The sequence below is a fragment of the Harpia harpyja genome, chromosome W, assembly GCF_026419915.1.
Source record: "Harpia harpyja isolate bHarHar1 chromosome W, bHarHar1 primary haplotype, whole genome shotgun sequence".
Classification (NCBI taxonomy): Eukaryota; Metazoa; Chordata; class Aves; order Accipitriformes; family Accipitridae; genus Harpia; species Harpia harpyja.
In genome coordinates, this window is record NC_068968.1 from 21,577,667 (window position 1) to 21,597,349 (window position 19,683).

The window sequence follows — 19,683 nt, forward strand, 5'->3', positions numbered from 1 at the left end:
GACACCCAGCTAGTCCCTGAGCGGTGATTCCCCGCCCCCACTCCCCAGTTCCTATACTAGATGGGACGTCACATGGTATGGAATACCCTGTTGGCCACTTTGGGTCAGCTGCCCTGGCTGTGTCCTGTGCCAACTTCTTGTGCCCCTCCAGCTTGCTTGCTGGCTGGGCATGAGAAGCTGAAAAATCCTTGACTTGAGACTAAACACTACTGAGCAACAACTGAAAACATCAGTGTTATCAACATTCTTCGCATACTGAACTCAAAACATAGCACTGTACCAGCTACTAGGAAGACAGTTAACTCTATCCCAGCTGAAACTAGGACAGCTTATCAGCTCTATTTATGCAGCCTGTTACAGTGACATCTACACACACATACATGTGCGCTCACACAACCTGGCTGCTGTACATTAAGGGAAGGAAACTAAAATATGATCCTAATGATGTGATGAGATACTGGCTAGGAACAATAAACCCCAGTTGTGCAAAGCATTCACCAGTCTCAAAGGAAGCATTTAAAAACTGGTCTTAAAATCTTTATTAGTTCAGCACTAATATGAATAGCAGCCTGTATAAAGGGCAAAAACACATTCTCCTTTACAAGTTCTGCAGAACTTTGTATCTTATTTTCAAATGTCATTTTACTACACTGGTTAAAATATTTTATGTCTAAATGATTTCTTACAGCCTTTTCTCCAGGAGCAATGAAAACTTGTGTTTGATTCTCTGGTCAAGCTGGAAAAATCAGAAACCATGCTATTTGGGACACCTGAAGACTTTCTAGCTTTCAACGAAAAAATACAAAATTCTTTTGGGTGAAATAATGTTTTGTATTTTCAGGCTACTTACATTTAAAAATGAACAAAGATACATTTCAAACTGAAATAATTGAAAAAATTGTGATTTGAAATAGTGATTCAATAGTGATTCAAATGCTGATTTAAAAAGGTATATAATTTTGAAATTGTGAAAATAACAATTTCATTTTTTTCTTTTTTCTGAACAATCAGCGTGAGCTTAGAAATATTTCTGTTGTATCTATTTTGCTCCTCCAAATTTTCTCAAAGTCCATTTTTATCTATTCACACAATACTGGCAGTATTACTTTGACACTTGGTTCAGAAAACCTCCATAAAAAAATATCACTGAGCGATGGTGTGAGTTGCACAAGTTATCTAGAAAAAGGAGCTGAACAGGACGTGGGTCTGAGTGGTCACATGAGGAGGTGGATTGACTTGTGTGGTCCATGAGGCAGTGACTGAGGACAGCAGCTGAGCTTGGGTTAATTATACCACAATATCGTCAATGGGAAAGTTCAATACAACCTTCAGAGTTACATGGTTAGTGCCTGAGCTGAGCAGGTAACCACCCTGCCTGAAGCTTGAGTACGTGCTTGGGCCTGGATAAAGTCATTAACAGAGTAATGTGGGGCAGGAGGGTGGTAATAGATGGCAGCCAGCTGGAGATGGTGACACTATGTAATGGCGATAATCAATTGGATGTAAGAGGAATCAGGATTCATGGGGTTTGGATTACATATATGGGCTCAAAAGGATTGCACTGTGTACCAGCATTGTGCCTCCTAGAACGCTAACTTGCTAAAAAAAAGACTGAAGTGATGAATCCACTGTGAAAATTGATGCTGTGCAGGCAACCAGAAACTTGACATTTCCTCATCTGAGAGCCTGGCCTTGCAATCTGCATAATATTCATTGAACACAACTATTTGTAAGTCATTGTTTAACAACATCTTTGGGGTTTTGGGCTATTCTGACAACTTTCAATGAAGCTTGCCAGTCTCATGAGTCTTCCCCATTACCCAGCTATCACACCACACTCTTTTCCCTAATGCGACCCAAGTGTTAGTTGGCTTCCTGCTCTCTCTTGTGCTTTCCAATAGAAAGGGGCAGTTTCCACTCCCAGGCACATGCTTGTGGCTCTTGCCACATTTTACAAGCCACATACATATTGGTTAAACATTAGTCCAAGGTGTTTTGCAGCACTACAATATTCTTGGGGGAAAAAAATTATGTCTACTTTAATGTCTTATGGTTGCCAGTAATAGGAATTAGACAGTTGTAATCAGAAAAAGATTGAAGGCTGTTGTAAGGAGGGCCATTTTGGGTTGGAGCAAAAGTCTCCGACATTAGCTATTTCTACTGCTTTTCAGCAAGAGAAAAGAACAGGGCAAGTATGGAGTGGTTCTTCCCTTGATATATCCTCCCGGCTTCTGGCAACTTGTCATTTAGCAATTTCCTGAGTCAGAGGCTGCATCTGTACAACTGTGTTTGCTCTCCTTCAATGGATCTTTCTTCAAATTTGTGTAATGTGTTTTTTTGAACCTATTTATAGTTATGGCATCTGTAACATGCTGTGACAATTAGTTTCCACAACTTACTTATGTGCTGTCTGGAAAAAAAGAGAAGTCTTATTTTCTTTGTTAGATATTTTTTGATTTGCAGTTTCACTGGGCTCCTTCTAATTCTTCCATAATTAAAAAATACAGAATAATCATTATTTATCTCCATGTCATTCACAATTTAAAAACCTTTATCATACTTCCACCAAACTCTTTCTTTTCCAAGTTGAAGGGTCCTGCTGTATTTGTGGAAGTTGTTTCTTTCCCTCCCCTGGATATCAACACTACTCTCCTTTTTTAATTTTGCTAATTTCTTCTGAAATGAAGTGACCAGAATGGCAGCAAGTTTTAAAGACAGGGTGCATTGTGGATTTTTGCAGAGGTATTGTTCTTTATTCTTTTCCTAATAATTCTCTGCATTGTACTTGCATTTTTGTATTTGTCTCTAAGCAGTTAGCTGTTGCTTTCACAGAACTATCCATGATGACTCTAGGATCTTTCTCTATCTGACAATACTAACGGTATTGCCACAGCTGTGCATTGTTAGAGTTGTGCATTATTTTGCATTTGCTCCCTTGAAATTTCATCTCACACTTTGTCATCTGAATGTGTTTGTTTGCTTGGGTCCTCATTCAGTGGAAAATCAGTATATTTCTCCTAATTGCAGCATAGCCAAAATTCCTAATGTCCATCCACAGGAAACATATGGTATGCAAGACTTGCAGGCAGTGTACACATTTTGCATAAGCTTTATACAGATTATTTCTAAATATTAGGTCAGCCAGCCTGGACAAACTGACAGCCTCTTGGACCACATCCAAGGTACTGAGTGCCTCTGTTTAGCCCATTGCCTTTTCATAAGAACCCAGGGAACAGCTGCCCAGGGACTGGACACTCAGTTACACAAGCAAAGAGAGATAAGACCTTTTTGAGGCATCTCATTGCTCCTATCCTAGACATTTATTTTAGGATGGGATGAATCATTCTCAGAAGGTCTGTCTTTGTCTGGGAGCCTGGGTGAGTTGTTTAACCCATACATTTATCTTTTAGACTGCTGAAGTTACGTAAATTGGATATTAGCCTCAGATCTCCAAAACCCCAGCACTATGAGAAAAGAGGGGACCTGGAAGTGTACCTTCTTGTGGCACCTCTAGCCCAGTACTTGCTGCCTGGAACTGGAGACCAGGGAGGAGGATACTGACGGAAGTGCCAATATTGTACAATCCTGTGGCTAGAAAGTATATGTATAAAATATTTATAGATCCTCTAATTAGCTGTGGCACAGTCATGGAGGCAAGAAGGGAATTTCTGCAATACCATACAGAAATAAAAGTAACATCTGCAATAAGATAATGGCATGACATGGTAACACTGATAACAATGCTTTGAAACATAAACTTGCCGCACTTTCTCCGCTGTGACAATCTAGGGAAAACGACGCATCGCCAGGGACTCGCCCTGGGGAGAAAATGGACCAACACAGATACTGTGGATCAAATGGTTTCTCCGTTTATTAACTGCGCAACACTCGGTTATATATGTTTCTAATATCTACTCACACATAAGCCATTTGTTGATTGATTAACATGTGCCGTTCACGCGCTTAAACAGTAGTCTAATTGGATAAAGTCTTCTGATCACGCGAATAGTTCCTCCACCTGCATGCTGTCTTGCACCCTGTCTTCGGTCACGTTGCCCTCCTGTTATCAGTCACATAGGCCCGACCTTGTTCTACTTTTTGTGCTTACTTCAACAAACTTATAACAAAGAACAGTAGTGTCTTGTGCTAGCAAACAGAGAATAACAGTTGTGCCTTACGCAGTTTCCCTCGTTCTCCCACAAGTTCTCCCACAATTCTCCCACAAAACTTATTTAGGAAGAAAATCCTTTCCCAGCACAAATATAGTGTTTCTGTGCTTCCTTAGAAGAAGTAGGCACTAGAGACTGATGGGGTCCCATACCTCATTATAGGCTATTACTCTTTTATAGAATCATAGAATCATTTAGGTTGGAAAAGACCCTTAAGATCATCAAGTCCAACTGTTAACCGAACACTACCAAGTCCACCACAAAACCATGTCCCTAAGCGCCATGTCTACACGTCTTTTAAATACCTCCAAGAATGGTGATTCCACCACTTCCCTGGGCAGCCTGTTCCAATGCTTGACAGCCCTTTCAGTAAAGAAATTTTTCCTAATATCCAATCTAAACCTCCCCTGGCGCAACTTGAGGCTATTTCCTCTTGTCCTATCACCTGCTACTTGGGAAAAGAGATGGATACCCACCTCACTACAACCTCCTTTCAGGTAGTTGTAGAGAGCGATAAGGTCTCCCCTCAGCCTCCTTTTCTCCAGACTAAACAACCCCAGTTCCCTCAGCCGCTCCTCATATGACGTGTTCTCTAGGCCCTTCACCAGCTTCGTTGGTCTTCTTTGGGCACGCTCCAGCACCTCAATGTCTTTCTTGTAGTGAGGGGCCCAAACCTGAACATAGTATTTGAGGTGCAGCCTCACCAGTGCTGAGTACAAAGGGACAATCCCTAGTCCTGCTGGCCACACAATTTCCAATACAAGCCAGGATGCTATTGGCCTTCTTGGCCACCTGGCACACTGCTGGCTTGCATTCAGCCAGCTGTTGACCAACACCCCCAGGTCTTTTTCTGCCGGGCAGCTTTCCAGCCACTCTTCCCCAAGCCTGTAGCATTGCATGGGGTTGTTATGACCGAAGTGCAGGACCTGGCACTTAGCCTTGTTGAAAATCATACAATTGGCCTTGGCCCATTGATCCAGCCTGTCCAGATCCCTCTGTAGGGCCTTCCTACCCTCAAGCAGATCAATACTCCTGCCCAACTTGGTGTCCTCTGCAAACTTCCTGAGGGTGCACTCGATCCCCTCATCCAGATCATTGATAAAGATATTAAAAAGAACCAGCCTCAATACTGAGCCCTGGGGAACACCACTTGTGACCGTCTGCCAACTGGATGTAACTCCATTCACCACAACTCTTTGGGCCTGGGCCTCCAGCCAGTTTTTTTGCCCAGCGAAGAGTACACACATACAAGCCATGAGCAGCCAATTTCTCCAGGAAAATGCTGTGGGAAATGGTGTCAAAGGCTTTACTAAAGTCCAGGTAGACAACATCCACAGCCTTTCCCTCATCTGCTAAGCGTGTCACCTTGTCATAGAAGGAGATCAGGTTAGTCAAGCAGGACCTGCCTTTCATAAACCCATGCTGACTGGGCCTGATCACCTGGTTGTCCTGTACATGCCACGTGAGCACACTCAAGATGAACCGCTCCATAACCTTCCCCAGCACCGAGGTCAGACTGACAGGCCTGTAGTTCCCCGGATCCTCCTTCCAGCCCTTCTTGTAGATGGGTGTCTGTATTGGGTCTGGCTGAGATGGAGTTAATACTCCCCATAGCAGCCCTCATAGCGCTGTGCTCTGCATCAGTAGCTAGAAAGGTGTTGATAACACACCAGTGTTTTGGCTACTGCTAAGCAGTGCTGGCACAGCATCAAGGCTGTCTCTCCAACATTTTTGCCCCCCCCTCAATGGCAGGCTGGGGCTGGGCAAGATCTTGGGAGGGGACATAACCAGGACAGCTGACCTAAACTAACCAAACAGATATTCCATACCATATGACGTCAGCTCAGCTATAAAAGCTAAGTAAAGGGAGACAGAAGGGGGACATTTTTTGTCTTCTGGAGCAACCACTACACGTACTGAAGCCCTGCTTCCCAGGAAGTGGCTAGACATCGCCTGCTGATGGGAAGTAGAGAATAACATAATTTGTTTTTCTTTGCTTTCGCACACGACCTTGGCTTTCACTTTATTAAACTGTCCTTATCTTGACCCACGAGCCTTTTGTTATATTTTCTCCCCCCTGTCCAGCTGAGGAGGGGGAGTGATAGAGCGGCTTTGGTGGGCACCTGGCACCCAGCCAGGGTCAACCCACCACAGTCCTTTTTGGCGCCCAACATGGGGCACGACAACGGCAGTTTTGCATTAAACGTGCCTGTCCTGGTTTCAGCTGGGATAGAGTTAACTGTCTTCCTAGTAGCTGGTACAGTGCTATGTTTTGAGTTCAGAGCGAAGAATGTTGATAACACTGATGTTTTCAGTTGTTGCTCAGTAGTGTTTAGACTAATGTCAAGGATTTTTCAGCTTCTCATGCCCAGCCAGTGAAAAAGCTGGAGGGGCACAAGAAGTTGGCACAGGGGACAGCCAGGGCAGCTGACCCAAACTGGCCAACGGGGTATTCCATACCATGTGACGTCCCATCCAGTATAGGAACGGGGAAGTGGGGGGCAGGGATTCGCCGCTCGGGGACTGGCTGGGTGTCGGTCGGTGGGTGGTGAGCAATTGCACTGTGCATCATTTGTACATTCCAATCCTTTCATTATTGCTGTTGTCATTTTATTAGTGTTATCATTATCATTATTAGTTTCTTCTTTTCTGTTCTATTAAACCGTTCTTATCTCAACCCACGGGTTTTGCTTCTTTTCCCAATTTTCTCCCCCATCCCACTGGGTGGGGGGGAGTGAGTGAGCGGCTGCGTGGTGTTTAGTTGCTGGCTGGGGTTAAACCACGACAGTGCCATAGCTAGTTATTAAGTGGCAAGCTCCTGTGCAGGTCACGGAGCTTGTTGGCTGCTTGCTTATCTCTATCTTGCTGAGTTTGGGAACATGGTAATGCAAATAATATCTATGTGCTTTGTCCTGGCACTGATGGCTTTGCTGTGTTGTGGGAGCTATCTTGTGGAGGAGATGAGGGAACACATCTCCCTCTCCCTACCGGGCATTGATGTGAATGGTTTTATTATGCAGGCTCCCGAGGTCCTTGTTCACCCTTATGTGAGTTGTTCAGTACTAATAATTAATACTGGTGGTATATTATGGGTATTGTGGAATCTGGTCTCGTCCTGGTATAAGAGAAGACAAGTTTCGGGTGAGGCAATACTGAAATGTGCCCTCAAGCGACCGGTCCCTGGGTGGCAGGGTATATGGAAGGATTTGGGCAGATTCCTAGGACGGTTATCACCTCCCATAACCTGGGACTTTACACCCGAACAGGCAAGCAACCCTGGCAAACTGACGCGCCACCTGATAGAAGGGTGCCTTGCCTATCCCAATGAAAACCAGCAGCTTCTCGCACTGTACTGGGGCCTGGCCTATGCCTACTGAGCCATAGTTCAACACTCTCAGAGGACCACGGTTGAGGCAGGGACCCAGACTGCATCTGAGGACACCATGCTCGAGGCAGGGACCCAAACAACAACAACAACTACAGTAATTGCCCCAATAGTGAAAAAGAAACAGCGGACAAGGAGATCAACGGGTCCATACCATTGATTAGTGAGGGAAGAAGAAGAAGAGGAAAGGTTTAATCTAGAAGCTGGTCCTTCAACAAAGAAATTGGAGGAAGGAGTGAGAGAACTTAAACAGGAAGTGGAAACTACCCGGTCCCTGACGTCCTCAGAACTTCGGGACTTGCGGAAAGACTACAGCCACCAGCCAGGTGAGCGGATTGCTGCCTGGCTGCTCCGATGCTGGGATAACGGGGCCGACAGTCAGCAACTGGAAGGCAAGGAAGCCCAACAGCTGGGATCCCTCGCTAGAAACCGTGGAATTGAAAGAGGAATTGGAAAAGAGGCAGCAATTTGCAGTCTCTGGAGCTGGCTCCTCTCAAGTGTGAGGGCAAGATATCCATTCAAGGAAGATCTTGTGAATTCCTCAGAAAAGTGGACTACCGCAGATGAAGGCATCCAGTACCTGAGAGAGTTAGCAGTGGTGGAAGTCATCTACAGTGATCTAGATGATGAGGAAGTCTCCAAAGATCCAGAGGATGTCCTGTGCACACGGGCCATGTGGAGAAAGGTGATTCAAGGTGCCCCAGCGTCGTATTCTAACAGCTTGGCTGTAGCAGGGAACCATCTGGAGACGTGAGCCGGGTAACAACAGGACACCGATACGGTTAAAGTTGTTCTCCCCTTATTGCCCAAATAGTGTGCTTATATACCTTGTCAAGCTAAACATCAGCTGTCCACACGCCATAAGCTAAAATATAATTGGTTATACTAACTCTGTACACGCGCATAAACATAGGACACAATTGGTTATACTAACTAAAACATGCGAAACTTGTCTCAGTCTAATTGGTCAAGATAAACTGCCGAATTGAGGTTCTTCGTGCCAAGTTCCCTTTATCGTGGAATGCGCACCTGTGTTCTTTTAATTGGCATCTTTCTTTTTTTGTCTTCTTGTTTATTCTGTTCAAGGCCTTCTAAAGGCGTCTGGAATGCTCTTGCGACCGTTAGCTAAATATGTGTCCACAACAATTCCCCCTTTTTTGTTTTTCATCAATTAACACAGCCTTACTTGATCTATCAATTAATTTTTAAACACATTGTAACATACAAGGCACACAAAGTTGTGCTTTGGATGTTTTGTCACAGGTTTGGAGTTTTGCCACGGGCCCTTACCACAGCATTTGTGTAAACAAGTTAAATGGGATAAGGGGGCATCAGCAACCCCCCCCAACTCTCTCCTCAAGAACTTTTGAGAAAACCCTGCAATGCATACACGAAGGGCTTTTGGATGAGGCTATAAAAGGGGGGGAGACCAACCCCCAGGCGTGCGCCTGCCACCTGAGGAATCCAGACAGTTACTACCGAGACTCTTTCCTCGCTGGATCCAGGGGTGGTGATACTTACCTCTCCTTTTTTTGTCTTTCTTCTCTCTCTCTCTCTCTCATCTCTTCTCTTCCTCCTACCTTGTTGTTAGGAATATTTTGCTAGGGCTGTTAAGTGTCAAGTTTTTTATTTGAAATATCTGCTATGCCAAATTTAGCCACACTTGTGTTATAAGTCAACATTAAATAAAACATATTTTGAGCATTTAGGAGCCATTGTCATGACTCCTGCCCTGGTATTTGTTGAGCGAAACGGGGTGTTTAAAATTTTCTCTGTCTCTCCTGAGTCATCGTTGTGACTCCTGTGTGCGGCAATGGACTATCTAAAAGATTACCTCCCCCGAGCCCACTGAGTGGGACGGGAGAGGAGGGTCCAGTTTTGTTATAACTGGAGAGCATTTATAGCCCCCATCCAGCATTTGGTTGGATTCATTGATCAACCATGTGTCCAAAACCACAGAAGTAGCTGTCCCCAGCTCAGGATTATAGAGGGAATTACAGAGAAGGTATACATGGTATCTAACGCCTCTTAGTATATAGGTAAAGGATTATACCTCATCGTCCCTGGCAGATAATCTGCTTCCCCACATGCATATTAGATCTCAGAATATTCATAAAATAGAAATTATTTTTTTTCTAATAAGGAAAAAACTGATCAGTTCCCTCAGTGCTGCATTGTTAACAGAACAGCATTAAGCTAAAGCAGGAGAACAAGAAACTCAATCAAGAAGGCCAATGACTTCCAGTCTGTATTGGTATGGGCACACTGTTGTGTACACATTTTTCATGTGTAGGCCTTTGTGGGCACCCTGGGGTCTTAGGAGTCTGTGGTGGGTTAACCTTGGCTAGCTGCCAGGTGCTCACCAAGCTGCTCTATCACTCCCCCTCCGCAACAGGACAGGGGGAGAAAATGCAATGTAAAGCTCGTAGGTCTAGATAAGGACAAGGAGATCGCTTACCAATTACTGTCATAGGCAAAACAGACTCAACTTGGGGAAGATTAATTTAATTTATTGCCAGTTAATAACAGAGTAGGATAATGAGAAATAAGAACAAATCGAAAAAACACCTTCCCCCCACCCCTCCCTTCTTCCCAGGCTCTACTTCACTCCCAACTCTTCTAACTCCTCCCTGAGTGGCGCAGGGAGATGGAGATTGTGGGCTGCAGTCATTTCATAACGCTTCATCTCTTCCTCTCCTTCACTCACACTCTTCCCCTGCTCCAGCGTGGGGTCCCTCCCACGGGAGACAGTCCTCCACGAACTTCTCCAATGTCGGTCCTTCCCACGGGCTGCAGTTCTTCACGAACTGCTCCAGCATGGGTCCTTTCCACGGTGTGCAGTCCTTCAGGCACAGACTGCTCCAGCGTGGGCCCCCCACGGGGTCACAAGTCCTGCCAGAAAATCTGCTCTGTGGGCTCCTCTCTCCACAGATCCGCAGGTCCTGCCAGGAGCCTGCTCCAGCGCGGGGTTCCCACGGAGTCACAGCCTCCTTCGGGAACGCACCTGCTCCGGCGTGGGGTCCTCCACAGGCTGCAGGGGAATCTCTGCTCTGGCGCCTGGAGCATCTCCTCCCCCTCCTTCTTCACTGACCTTGGTGTCTGCATAGTTGTTTCTCTCACATAGTCTCACTCCTCTCTCCCAGCTGCTGTTGCACAGCAGTTTTTACCCTTTCTTAAGTATGTTATCAGAGAGGCGTTACCGCTGTCACTGATTGGCTCAGCTTTCAGCGGGTCCGTCTTGGAGCTGGCTGGAACTGGCTCTGTCTCACATGGGGGCAGCTTCTGGCATCTTCTCACAGACCCCTGCAGTCCCCCCGCTACCAAAAACTTGCCACATATACATAAACTCAATACAAAAATTCTTCACCATCTGGTTATTTTGAACTAAATCATAAGAACAGTTTTAAAAGCTGCTCAAAAGGTAGTCCCTTGTTATGGCGGTGTAGGAAAAACATACAGTGGTATCCACAGGCCATGGAGAAGGGATGCTTCCTCTGGAAAGGGATATCTATTGTGTTGTGTTTTATAAAAGGACTTGATGCTTTCAGGAAAGAGAACACTGTTTGGGGGATAGCCATATGAGTCAAAAAACTCTGCAGTTCTGATCTACCAGGAAAAGGGCTAGGCGTTCTCAAAATCAAGTTGCAGTGGTTTTGCTGGGGTTTGTTTGCCATCCACATAGAAGGCCACAAAAATTATATAATAATGTTTAAAGTTGTGATGGGTTAGCCTTGGTTAACAGCCAGACTCCCACCCAGTTGCTTCCTCACTCCCTCCTTCTGCAGGAAGAAAATAGGAAGAACAGCAATAAGACAGATCATGGATCAAGGTAAAAACAGGGAGATTAACTTAATTTATTGCCAATTAAAATAGAAATTGAATTACTAATTCAGGTAGTGAGAAGAGATTTCCAGGGCTGAAGATGCAGCTTCACAATCACTGTCCCAAAGTGAAATGAGACGTGCTTGTTTTGGTCAGTATTTCAATGCTGATCGTGTCAATGTGTTGGCAGTTTACAGGCACATAATGATGTGGCTTATTATATGCCACTGTAATGATCTTGTTATTACCACTGGTCAGAATACAATGCAATTAAGGAACCAAAAAGTCCCCAACATGCTGGTGCTCTACAAGATCTGTGTAGAGGTAGAGTGAGTTAAACCCTCTGGTGATATCCACCAAAAAAGGGAAAATTATTTGCAGCAACCCCTGGAGAAGCCCCCAAAGTATGTGCTAGATCCCCTCTTGTAGAAAATGTGTAAGGCTTTTCATCCATTTACAACAGGGTCGTAGACCAGGCCTACTGCTGGAGAGTCGATGACTGAAGCTTTGTTGTAGGGGGTTAATCAGATAGTTCATACGTTCCATCAACATGGAGAGGCATGGTGTATTGGGAGCCTTGAAGAAGACATTATATTCAAGTAGTTAGAGATCTTGACCAGGCCATGTCTACTCTATTGGGCCTTGTATTTAGGGCTTTAGAAACCTGTATGTTAACATGATTAACTGCGGTATGGGAACCTGCTGGAATGACCCGTGCCAGCCTGTGCTGAGCACTGGTGGATGTTATGACAGAGAGAACATTCCAGACTGTCAGGAGAAGATATATGATTTTGTTTGTTACACAAAATAAAAGGCACCACAGCATGGGAGGGAGGAGGAACCTCTCCATGGATATGATCTGTGCAGCATGCCATGGGAAAATCCATCCAGGGTCCATCCAATGTTACACAAACACGGAGTTCCCAGCAACTGAAGGGATGTAAGATTTACTCACTATCTATATTCCTCTTTTTATTCTATCTTATTAAACCAGCTATTTTGTTAAGCCATTTGTTGTTGGGCCTTTCTTATTGACATCTGGAAAGAACCCTGCACTGTCTCCTTCTTCCCCCCCCCCCTTATGAAGAACAGAAGGATAATAACCTTTCCACAAAGTATACTGGCATGTCTTACCCTGCAACACTATTTCAAAGATGGCATCTTCATTAATGTTATTCCAGCTGTGCAGGTACTGTCTTTCTGCCAGCCCCACCTCCTACTTCCCCAAGAGCTGCGGGGGCCTCACCAGCTGTATGGTGAAGTTCGAGCTGGTGTTTTGTGGGAAAATTCTGGTGCTGGCATTGCTGGGTGGTGTGATGTAGAAACCACCATCTGCCATCCCTCTTTTTCCCCCACTCCAACCCCAATCACTAGATGTCCTGGACTTGGGAGGCTTCTATCCAACTGTGAAATTCCTCAGGCCAGCCACATCACTTCCCAAGCAGCTGTTTCTTTCTTCCTTTCCCTTTCACAGTGATGATCTCAATTTTGTAGATTCTCTCCTCGTCAGGATTCACTTTTTGAAGTTCTTCAGGGTAAAATGTCCCCTAAATTGCTTTGTGACTGTAGTACACTGGTATCTGTCCCCTTCTCACAATTTGATCTACTATGAAAATTTCATCTCTGAACGTCTGCTCATAACCTTTCTAATATCTCTCTTTTGTTCCAGACACCCTGACATGGTCTTCCTTTTTGAGCAGAGGCATAGATTCTTTAATTTTAAACATATCCCCATATATGGGTTTCCAAACCCTCACATAGTTTAACGAGTTAACATCCAAAGGCCTGGCTCTGATGGTCCTGTGGAATCTATGGCTATAGCACTTTATAAACTCTCATAATCAATGTAGTGAAAAGTATTCCATGCTGTACAATATCTCTGCATTTTAGTTTTGAGCGACCTGCTGAAATGCCCTACAACAGAAACTTTTACTTCATTATTAGTAACAAAATGGTGAACATTACACTGCTTTAACAGCTTTTTTAAAGGCAGGTTTAAAATTCTTTTCCCTGGTCGGTCTGTAATTTCTGAGGTGTTCGCCCTGTGCTAAAAATTGTTTTAAAAGCCCCAGCTGTTTCAGAACCTGTTTTGCCTTTTAGACCAATGGCCCAGGCATGCTTGGATAATATGTTTATCACCATTAAGATGTACTTAACGCCATCCCTGTGCTTGGAAAACTGTCTCTCATACACCAAGTCTGCCTGCCATTGTGCATCCACCTCTGCCACAATCACCTTGTTTCTTTTAAAGTGCTTTCTTGCAGCCTCATATAAGCTATAAGCATCCTGGCTTGCAAGCCAGGTTGCCGCTTGTCTTCTGTTCAGATAGCAGTTCACCTTTTAGCAGCTTCAAAAAGAGAATTTATACCCCGCCAAAGCTTCCTACCTCCCCAGGACCACAGTGAATGTTTTAACAGAAGCAGTGGTGTAGACATGACTACTGACCTGCTGCTACGACACACATGTAAGAAATGAAACACTGGACAATCAGTTTAAGTCAAATACAAAGGATATAAGGGGACTTGGTCACCAGTCAAACTTCTCCATCCTTTTTTTCTTTTTTCCTAGAATGCCATTGTCCCTTCTATGCCCGTTCTCCCTTCTTTAACTACTGCAAGCAGGTCATGGCACACTTCTGTCTTCTACCTCTGCAGTCAGTAGTGTTGTCGAAATCCGGAATAAAACTCCTTAACAGCAATGAGAAGTTAAGAAGCAGGCACTCCTTTATTGCAGCGCTGGGCACACGGGGGATCGCTCCACCTATCGTGTGCACCTGTCTTGTCTAACGATACAGTTAAATACACACCTGTTATACATATTCACTAGATTTCCGAGAAACATTATACATAATCATTAGTTTTCCGGGAAACTATTAGCATATGTAAATGTCCTTTACGCAAGCACAGTAAAGGTCTCTGGTGGTCTTCAGAAGCCCTCTGGTGGTCTTCCATAGTCTTCCTCACTTGTCCGCTTCTTGACCTCTCAGGTGATTCTGCGCAGTACGATTCTCACTATCATCTATATTAGTTTACATAAAAATGTATACTATGTCTATTCTTAAATTTAACCTTTATATTGATTGGTCCTTCAGTCACACCATTTTATTAATATTCTTATGTTAAAACAATCATTGGTTAATCTCTCTTAACTCTACTGATTAGAATCCTCGATACTCAGATCAAGATGGGAGGGGTAAGGGGGTTTCCAAGCAGCAAACTGGTGTTTATGATGGTTTCCTTAGCTTCCTAGAACAAAACACTATAAACCAATAAATCTTTGTCAAAGTTTCTGTGGTTAACTGATTTTAGACAATACTTGTATTCTTATAGTCACATATAGTACATTTCCTAAAGTTCCTAAGTTCCTATGACTACATTTTAAACTTAACATTCCCATACCTAAAAGCAATCATTTTCTACTTCTTAATTAAACCAAACTCTTATATATATAATTGGATTTCAATTTCTTTATCAGAATATTTTCAACATTCCTCTCTTTGAAAGTTTTGAAAATCATTTCAATACTTTCACTATAATTTTACTGATCAGTTACTATTGGAGGAGGTTCTGGGATTCTTTGTTCATTTTGTTGTTTTGCAACAGCTTGGACGATCATGTGATTAAAAGAAGTTTCACGAGTCAAACGTGTTAGTCGATTCATCATTCTCCAAGTTAGGATATATAATATTGTCGACAGAGTCAAACTGATTAAAACCAATATCAAAAGAACCATGATGGGGTGACACAACTTGTTCAGGATGCCTGTAGCAGTAGGTGACCATCCGAAAAGTGTGTCCCACCATTTATGTTCTACATCTTTTTGTACTCTTTCAAAAATTCGGTGTATTTCTTTCACATTGTTATGAACAGTTATTAAGGTTTTCTGTCCATTTTCTCTAATTTTCTCCAAAATCTGAACTAAATCTTTGTGTTGTAATAACTGTTTTACCAAAGTAAGATTCATTCCGATGGGTATAGGTAGTAATTCATGAATCAACATGTAGTTAGATTGTAAAAGTTGGTGAGACGTGACCGGGGCCGAATAGGAAAAGTCACATCTTACAATCTTAGTAAAATTGTAAACACAATGATTTGAATGATTTTTAGTCTCTACAACTACCTCGTCTACAGATAAAAAGTCACAAACAGTCTTCAAACATACACAGTCTTTGTCAATATATATAAGTACTGTTTCAGGGTTTTCATTAGGATGAATCTCAAAATGGTAAATATTTTGTTCAGTATCTAAACAAATATCTTTTGTCTCAATTGCATTACCTTCACAAACAAATCCTTGTTGTTCCCGTACAATGTAAGCTTCTAAGTTAACAGTTTGTCATTTTTCATTCACCTTTCGAGTCTATACTCTATGTTCAAAAGGATAGAGTATAGTTCCGTTGTGGTTTAACCCTAATGCAATAATGGGATAGATCGGGTATATGGTAGCATTATATATAGTAAGTATAAAAGTTGTAGCTGTATTTGTAACGGGATCATAAGTAAAGTTTACCAGGTTCCATCAAGATTGGAGTTCTTTCTCAAAATCAGTGGCACTGTCCCAAATTATTTTCCGAATTTCAGTAGGGAGAATGCCTTCTTCACCTTCCCTTATAATTGAGGCGGCTACCGACTGCATCCATATTTGAGTCTGGATACAACTAAGAGCTAAAGAAAGGTTATTTTGGACCACCCTAAGTGTATCAGTAATCAATTCGTGGTCCCTTACATTTACCTCTTCCCATTTTGGTAATATATTGGACAACAGCCACTGGTTGGTCCCCAAAGTCAATAACGAGGATTGTAAAGGTTGTTGCAATTTGGTCAAATCACTAATTGAAATAGCCAACTTGTTCATTATTACTTCCGAATCGATGCTATTTAAAACTCCCAATCCTGTTCCCAAAACACCGGTTAGGTCTCTCCGCGTTCTTCTCATGGAAAGAGTTCGTTTTTGCAGCCAGGTTGTCCATCCCTCGTAAGAAGTCTTTAGGAAAGGTGAGTAAGCTGGCTGAATGTCTGAAACATTGTTCTGTATCGACAATTTAACCCGTTTGAGAGACCATGCCGGGTTAAGCAGCATTTGTTGTAGGTCCGTATTTCTGATCACATATGGTCCAATTTCAAAGATTTTTGGGCTAAGTACAACAATTGGTTGAGTAGTAGGTATTGTAACATCTATTTTAAATCCTCTCCAATATTTGGTATTGTTTTTTCCACACATGACTTTATAAGAATATTGTACAGCAGTCAAATTTAACTAACAGTCTAGATTTTGATTTTTACACAACAAAGTAGGGTCATATGGTTCAATCTCATAACTTTTTGTGGATTCAATGTGAGATTCAGTGATCAGTCTACATCTTATTGCGATGTTATCTCCTTGTATCACCGTATAAGAGGGTATAACTTCATCTTTGTCAGTTAGCCGAAAGAGGGTATCTATGTCATCGTGTGTGACTACTGTAACAAGCATCACTATAGGTCTAGTTACAGCATTCATTTTGAATTTAAATGTTAGGCCTGATAGTTCTCCTATCGGTGGATTAGATCGTCAATTGCACACTACATAGACTGGTTTGGTCAGAGTGAAATTGTACCAACAATCTCCTTGTTCCTTAATACAGGATTTGGTAATTTCAACATTGTTGGTACTTGGGTCTAGGGAGTAGTTACCGACATTCTTTTGACGGCAACACATAATGATAGAATCCTGTTTGTTACATCTCCATTCTATAGTAGGACAGAATTTCGTAGTGATGTTGGAACTTGGGTCCAATAAATTTCCAGAGATGGTAATTGAAGAGGTTTTCTCATAAAGAGATCCTTCCACTTTTCTGTATCCCACTTGAATTTGTTCTCCAACTGTTCCAGTCAAGACACGGACCCAGTCTTTTCTGTCCCATTCCCCCCATTCAAATGGGTGGTACACTTCAGAATCATGCATTACTACAGTGGCTAAGCTTGGGAAACGGCTTTTGGGATATCGTCCTATACTCTGAGTATACTGAACAATAGCTTGTGACCATGGTCATTCTGTATTTCTTTGGCTACAAATTAGGGGTGAGATACAAAAAAGTGTTATCAGCTTAATTAAGTGACTCATAATTCAATAAACAACATGCCAACTATTTATAAATTTTCAATTTTAAAGGACCAGTTTCTTTAGTCTTCCAGTTCCCTGTTAGTGTTTTCTTTACTCGAGTATAATGAATCCATGCATCTGACTCCGCAATCTTGACAGCGGTGAAGGTGGTCAACAATATTTGGAAGGGTTCTTTCCAGCGTTCCTGAAGAGGTTCAGAAGTCTATGTCTTCACATAGACATAATCACCTGGCTGGAAATCATGTACTGGATTTTCTAAAGATAAAGGTCTGTTCCAAACAATTGCACTCCGAAGCGCAGTTAGAGTTTTTCCTAAAGAGAGCAGATAGTTATACATATCTTGCTTTCCTTTTAAATGTATGTTCAGATTTGGTTCAGGAGATTCATAAGGTTTACCATATAATAATTCATAGGGACTGATTAATGTCCCACTCTTTGGCTGAACCTGAATTCGTAAAAGAGTTAGTGGGAGGGCCTGAGGTCATTTCAAATTAGTTTCCTGACATATTTTACTAATTTGTCTTTTCAATGTTTGATTTATTCTTTTCACTTTCCCACTAGATTGTGGTCTCCAAGGTGTGTGTAAGTAAGTAAGTCCCACGTAATTCCTAAAATTCTACTAACACCCTGGACCACTTCTGTAACAAAATGGGTACCTCTGTCAGACGAGATTCCAATAGGTACCCTAAATCTCGGGATAATCTCTTGTAATAACTATTTAATGACTTCCTTTGCTTGATTAGTTCGACTGGGAAAGGCTTCCGGTCATCCTGTAAAAGTATCAACCCCCACTAGAATGTATCGATACCCATTCTGTCGAGGTAACTCCGAAAAATCTATTTGTCAATAATCCCCTGGTTCCATTCCTGATTTCAACATTCCCATCTGAACTTTCCTTTTTACAACTGGATTATTCTTTAAGCATATCTCACATTTCGCAGTTGTCATTTTAGTTATTTCTAGCATTTTTACTGATATTACTTGCCTTTTCAAAAGAGTTATTAATGTTTCTGTCCCCCAATGACATTCCTTATGTTTTGTCTGTATTATTTCCCTCATTACAAATGGTGGAATTACTACTTGTCCTTTTGATGTCACCCACCATCCTTCCAAATTTTTCCTTGCATTTAATAATTTCCCCAATTTCTCATCCTCTTCTGAATATTTAGGTTTTTCCTTTGGTATTGTAATAGTTTTTGTAGGAATTAATGCCATTTGTAGGGCATTCCTTTTGGTTGTTTTCCTAGCTGATTTATCTGTTAATCTGTTCCCTACAATCTCTTTTGTATTTCCTGATTGATGTGCTTTACAGTGCATGATTGTTACTGCAGTTGGTTTCCGAACTGCTTGTAGTAAATGTAAAATCTCCTCTTTATATTTAATGTTGGACCCCTGAGAGGATAATAGTCTTCTTTCCTTCCATAAAATCTCATGGACATGGACCACGCCAAATGCATATTTCGAATCAGTCTAAATATTCACTTTCTTTTTTTCACTCAATTCTAGAGCCCTTGTCAAAGCCACTAGTTCCGTCTTCTGAGCTGAAGCTGTGTTTGGCAAAGCATTGGCTTCTATAACTGATTTTTCAGTTGTTACCGCATATCCTGCATAGTGGATTCCATTTTCAACAAAGCTGCTACCATCTGTGTATAATTCTCAGTCTGGATTGTCCATAGGTATATCCTTCAGATCCTCTCGACTGGAATATACATATTCAATGGTAGTCAGGCAATCATGTTCCAGTTGTCCTTCTTCCTGTATAGAACTCAAAAAGACTGCAGGATTAGTCAAATTAGTGGTTTTCAAAAGTACATCATCTTGTTCCATCAAAATTACCTGGTATTTCATCATTCTGCTTGGGGAGAGCCAATGGCCCCCCTTTTGTTCTAACACTGATATCACCATATGTGGTACATATACCATCATCATCCTTCCCAAAGTCAATTTTTGGGCCTCCTGTATTATCATCACAGTGGTTGCTACTGCTCTCAAACAAGCAGGCCAGCCTTTACTTACAAAGTCCAATTGTTTGGAAAAGTATCCAACCGGTCGCTTCCAACTTTCCATCTTCTGAGTCAGCACTCCCAGTGCAAGGTGTTGTTTCTCATGTACAAATAACTGGAAGTCTTTAGTCAGATCCGGAAGTCCCAGGGCTGGTGCTGTCATCAGGGCCTGTTTTAGATTCTTGAAAGCTCTCTGCTGATC

The 19,683-nt window shown here is 42.5% G+C and overlaps 1 protein-coding gene across 1 annotated transcript in view; it reads right to left on the bottom strand.

The window, feature by feature from the left end:
• The window catches only part of LOC128136071 (pikachurin-like), a 32,426-nt gene extending 19,711 nt beyond the window's left edge, over positions 1–12,715 (bottom strand). Inside the window, exon 1 of the mRNA XM_052775157.1 lies at positions 12,597–12,715. Within this exon, the coding sequence (XP_052631117.1) occupies positions 12,597–12,715 (119 nt within the window). The remainder of the gene's footprint in view (positions 1–12,596) is intronic.
• Between the last annotated feature and the right edge of the window lie 6,968 nt (positions 12,716–19,683).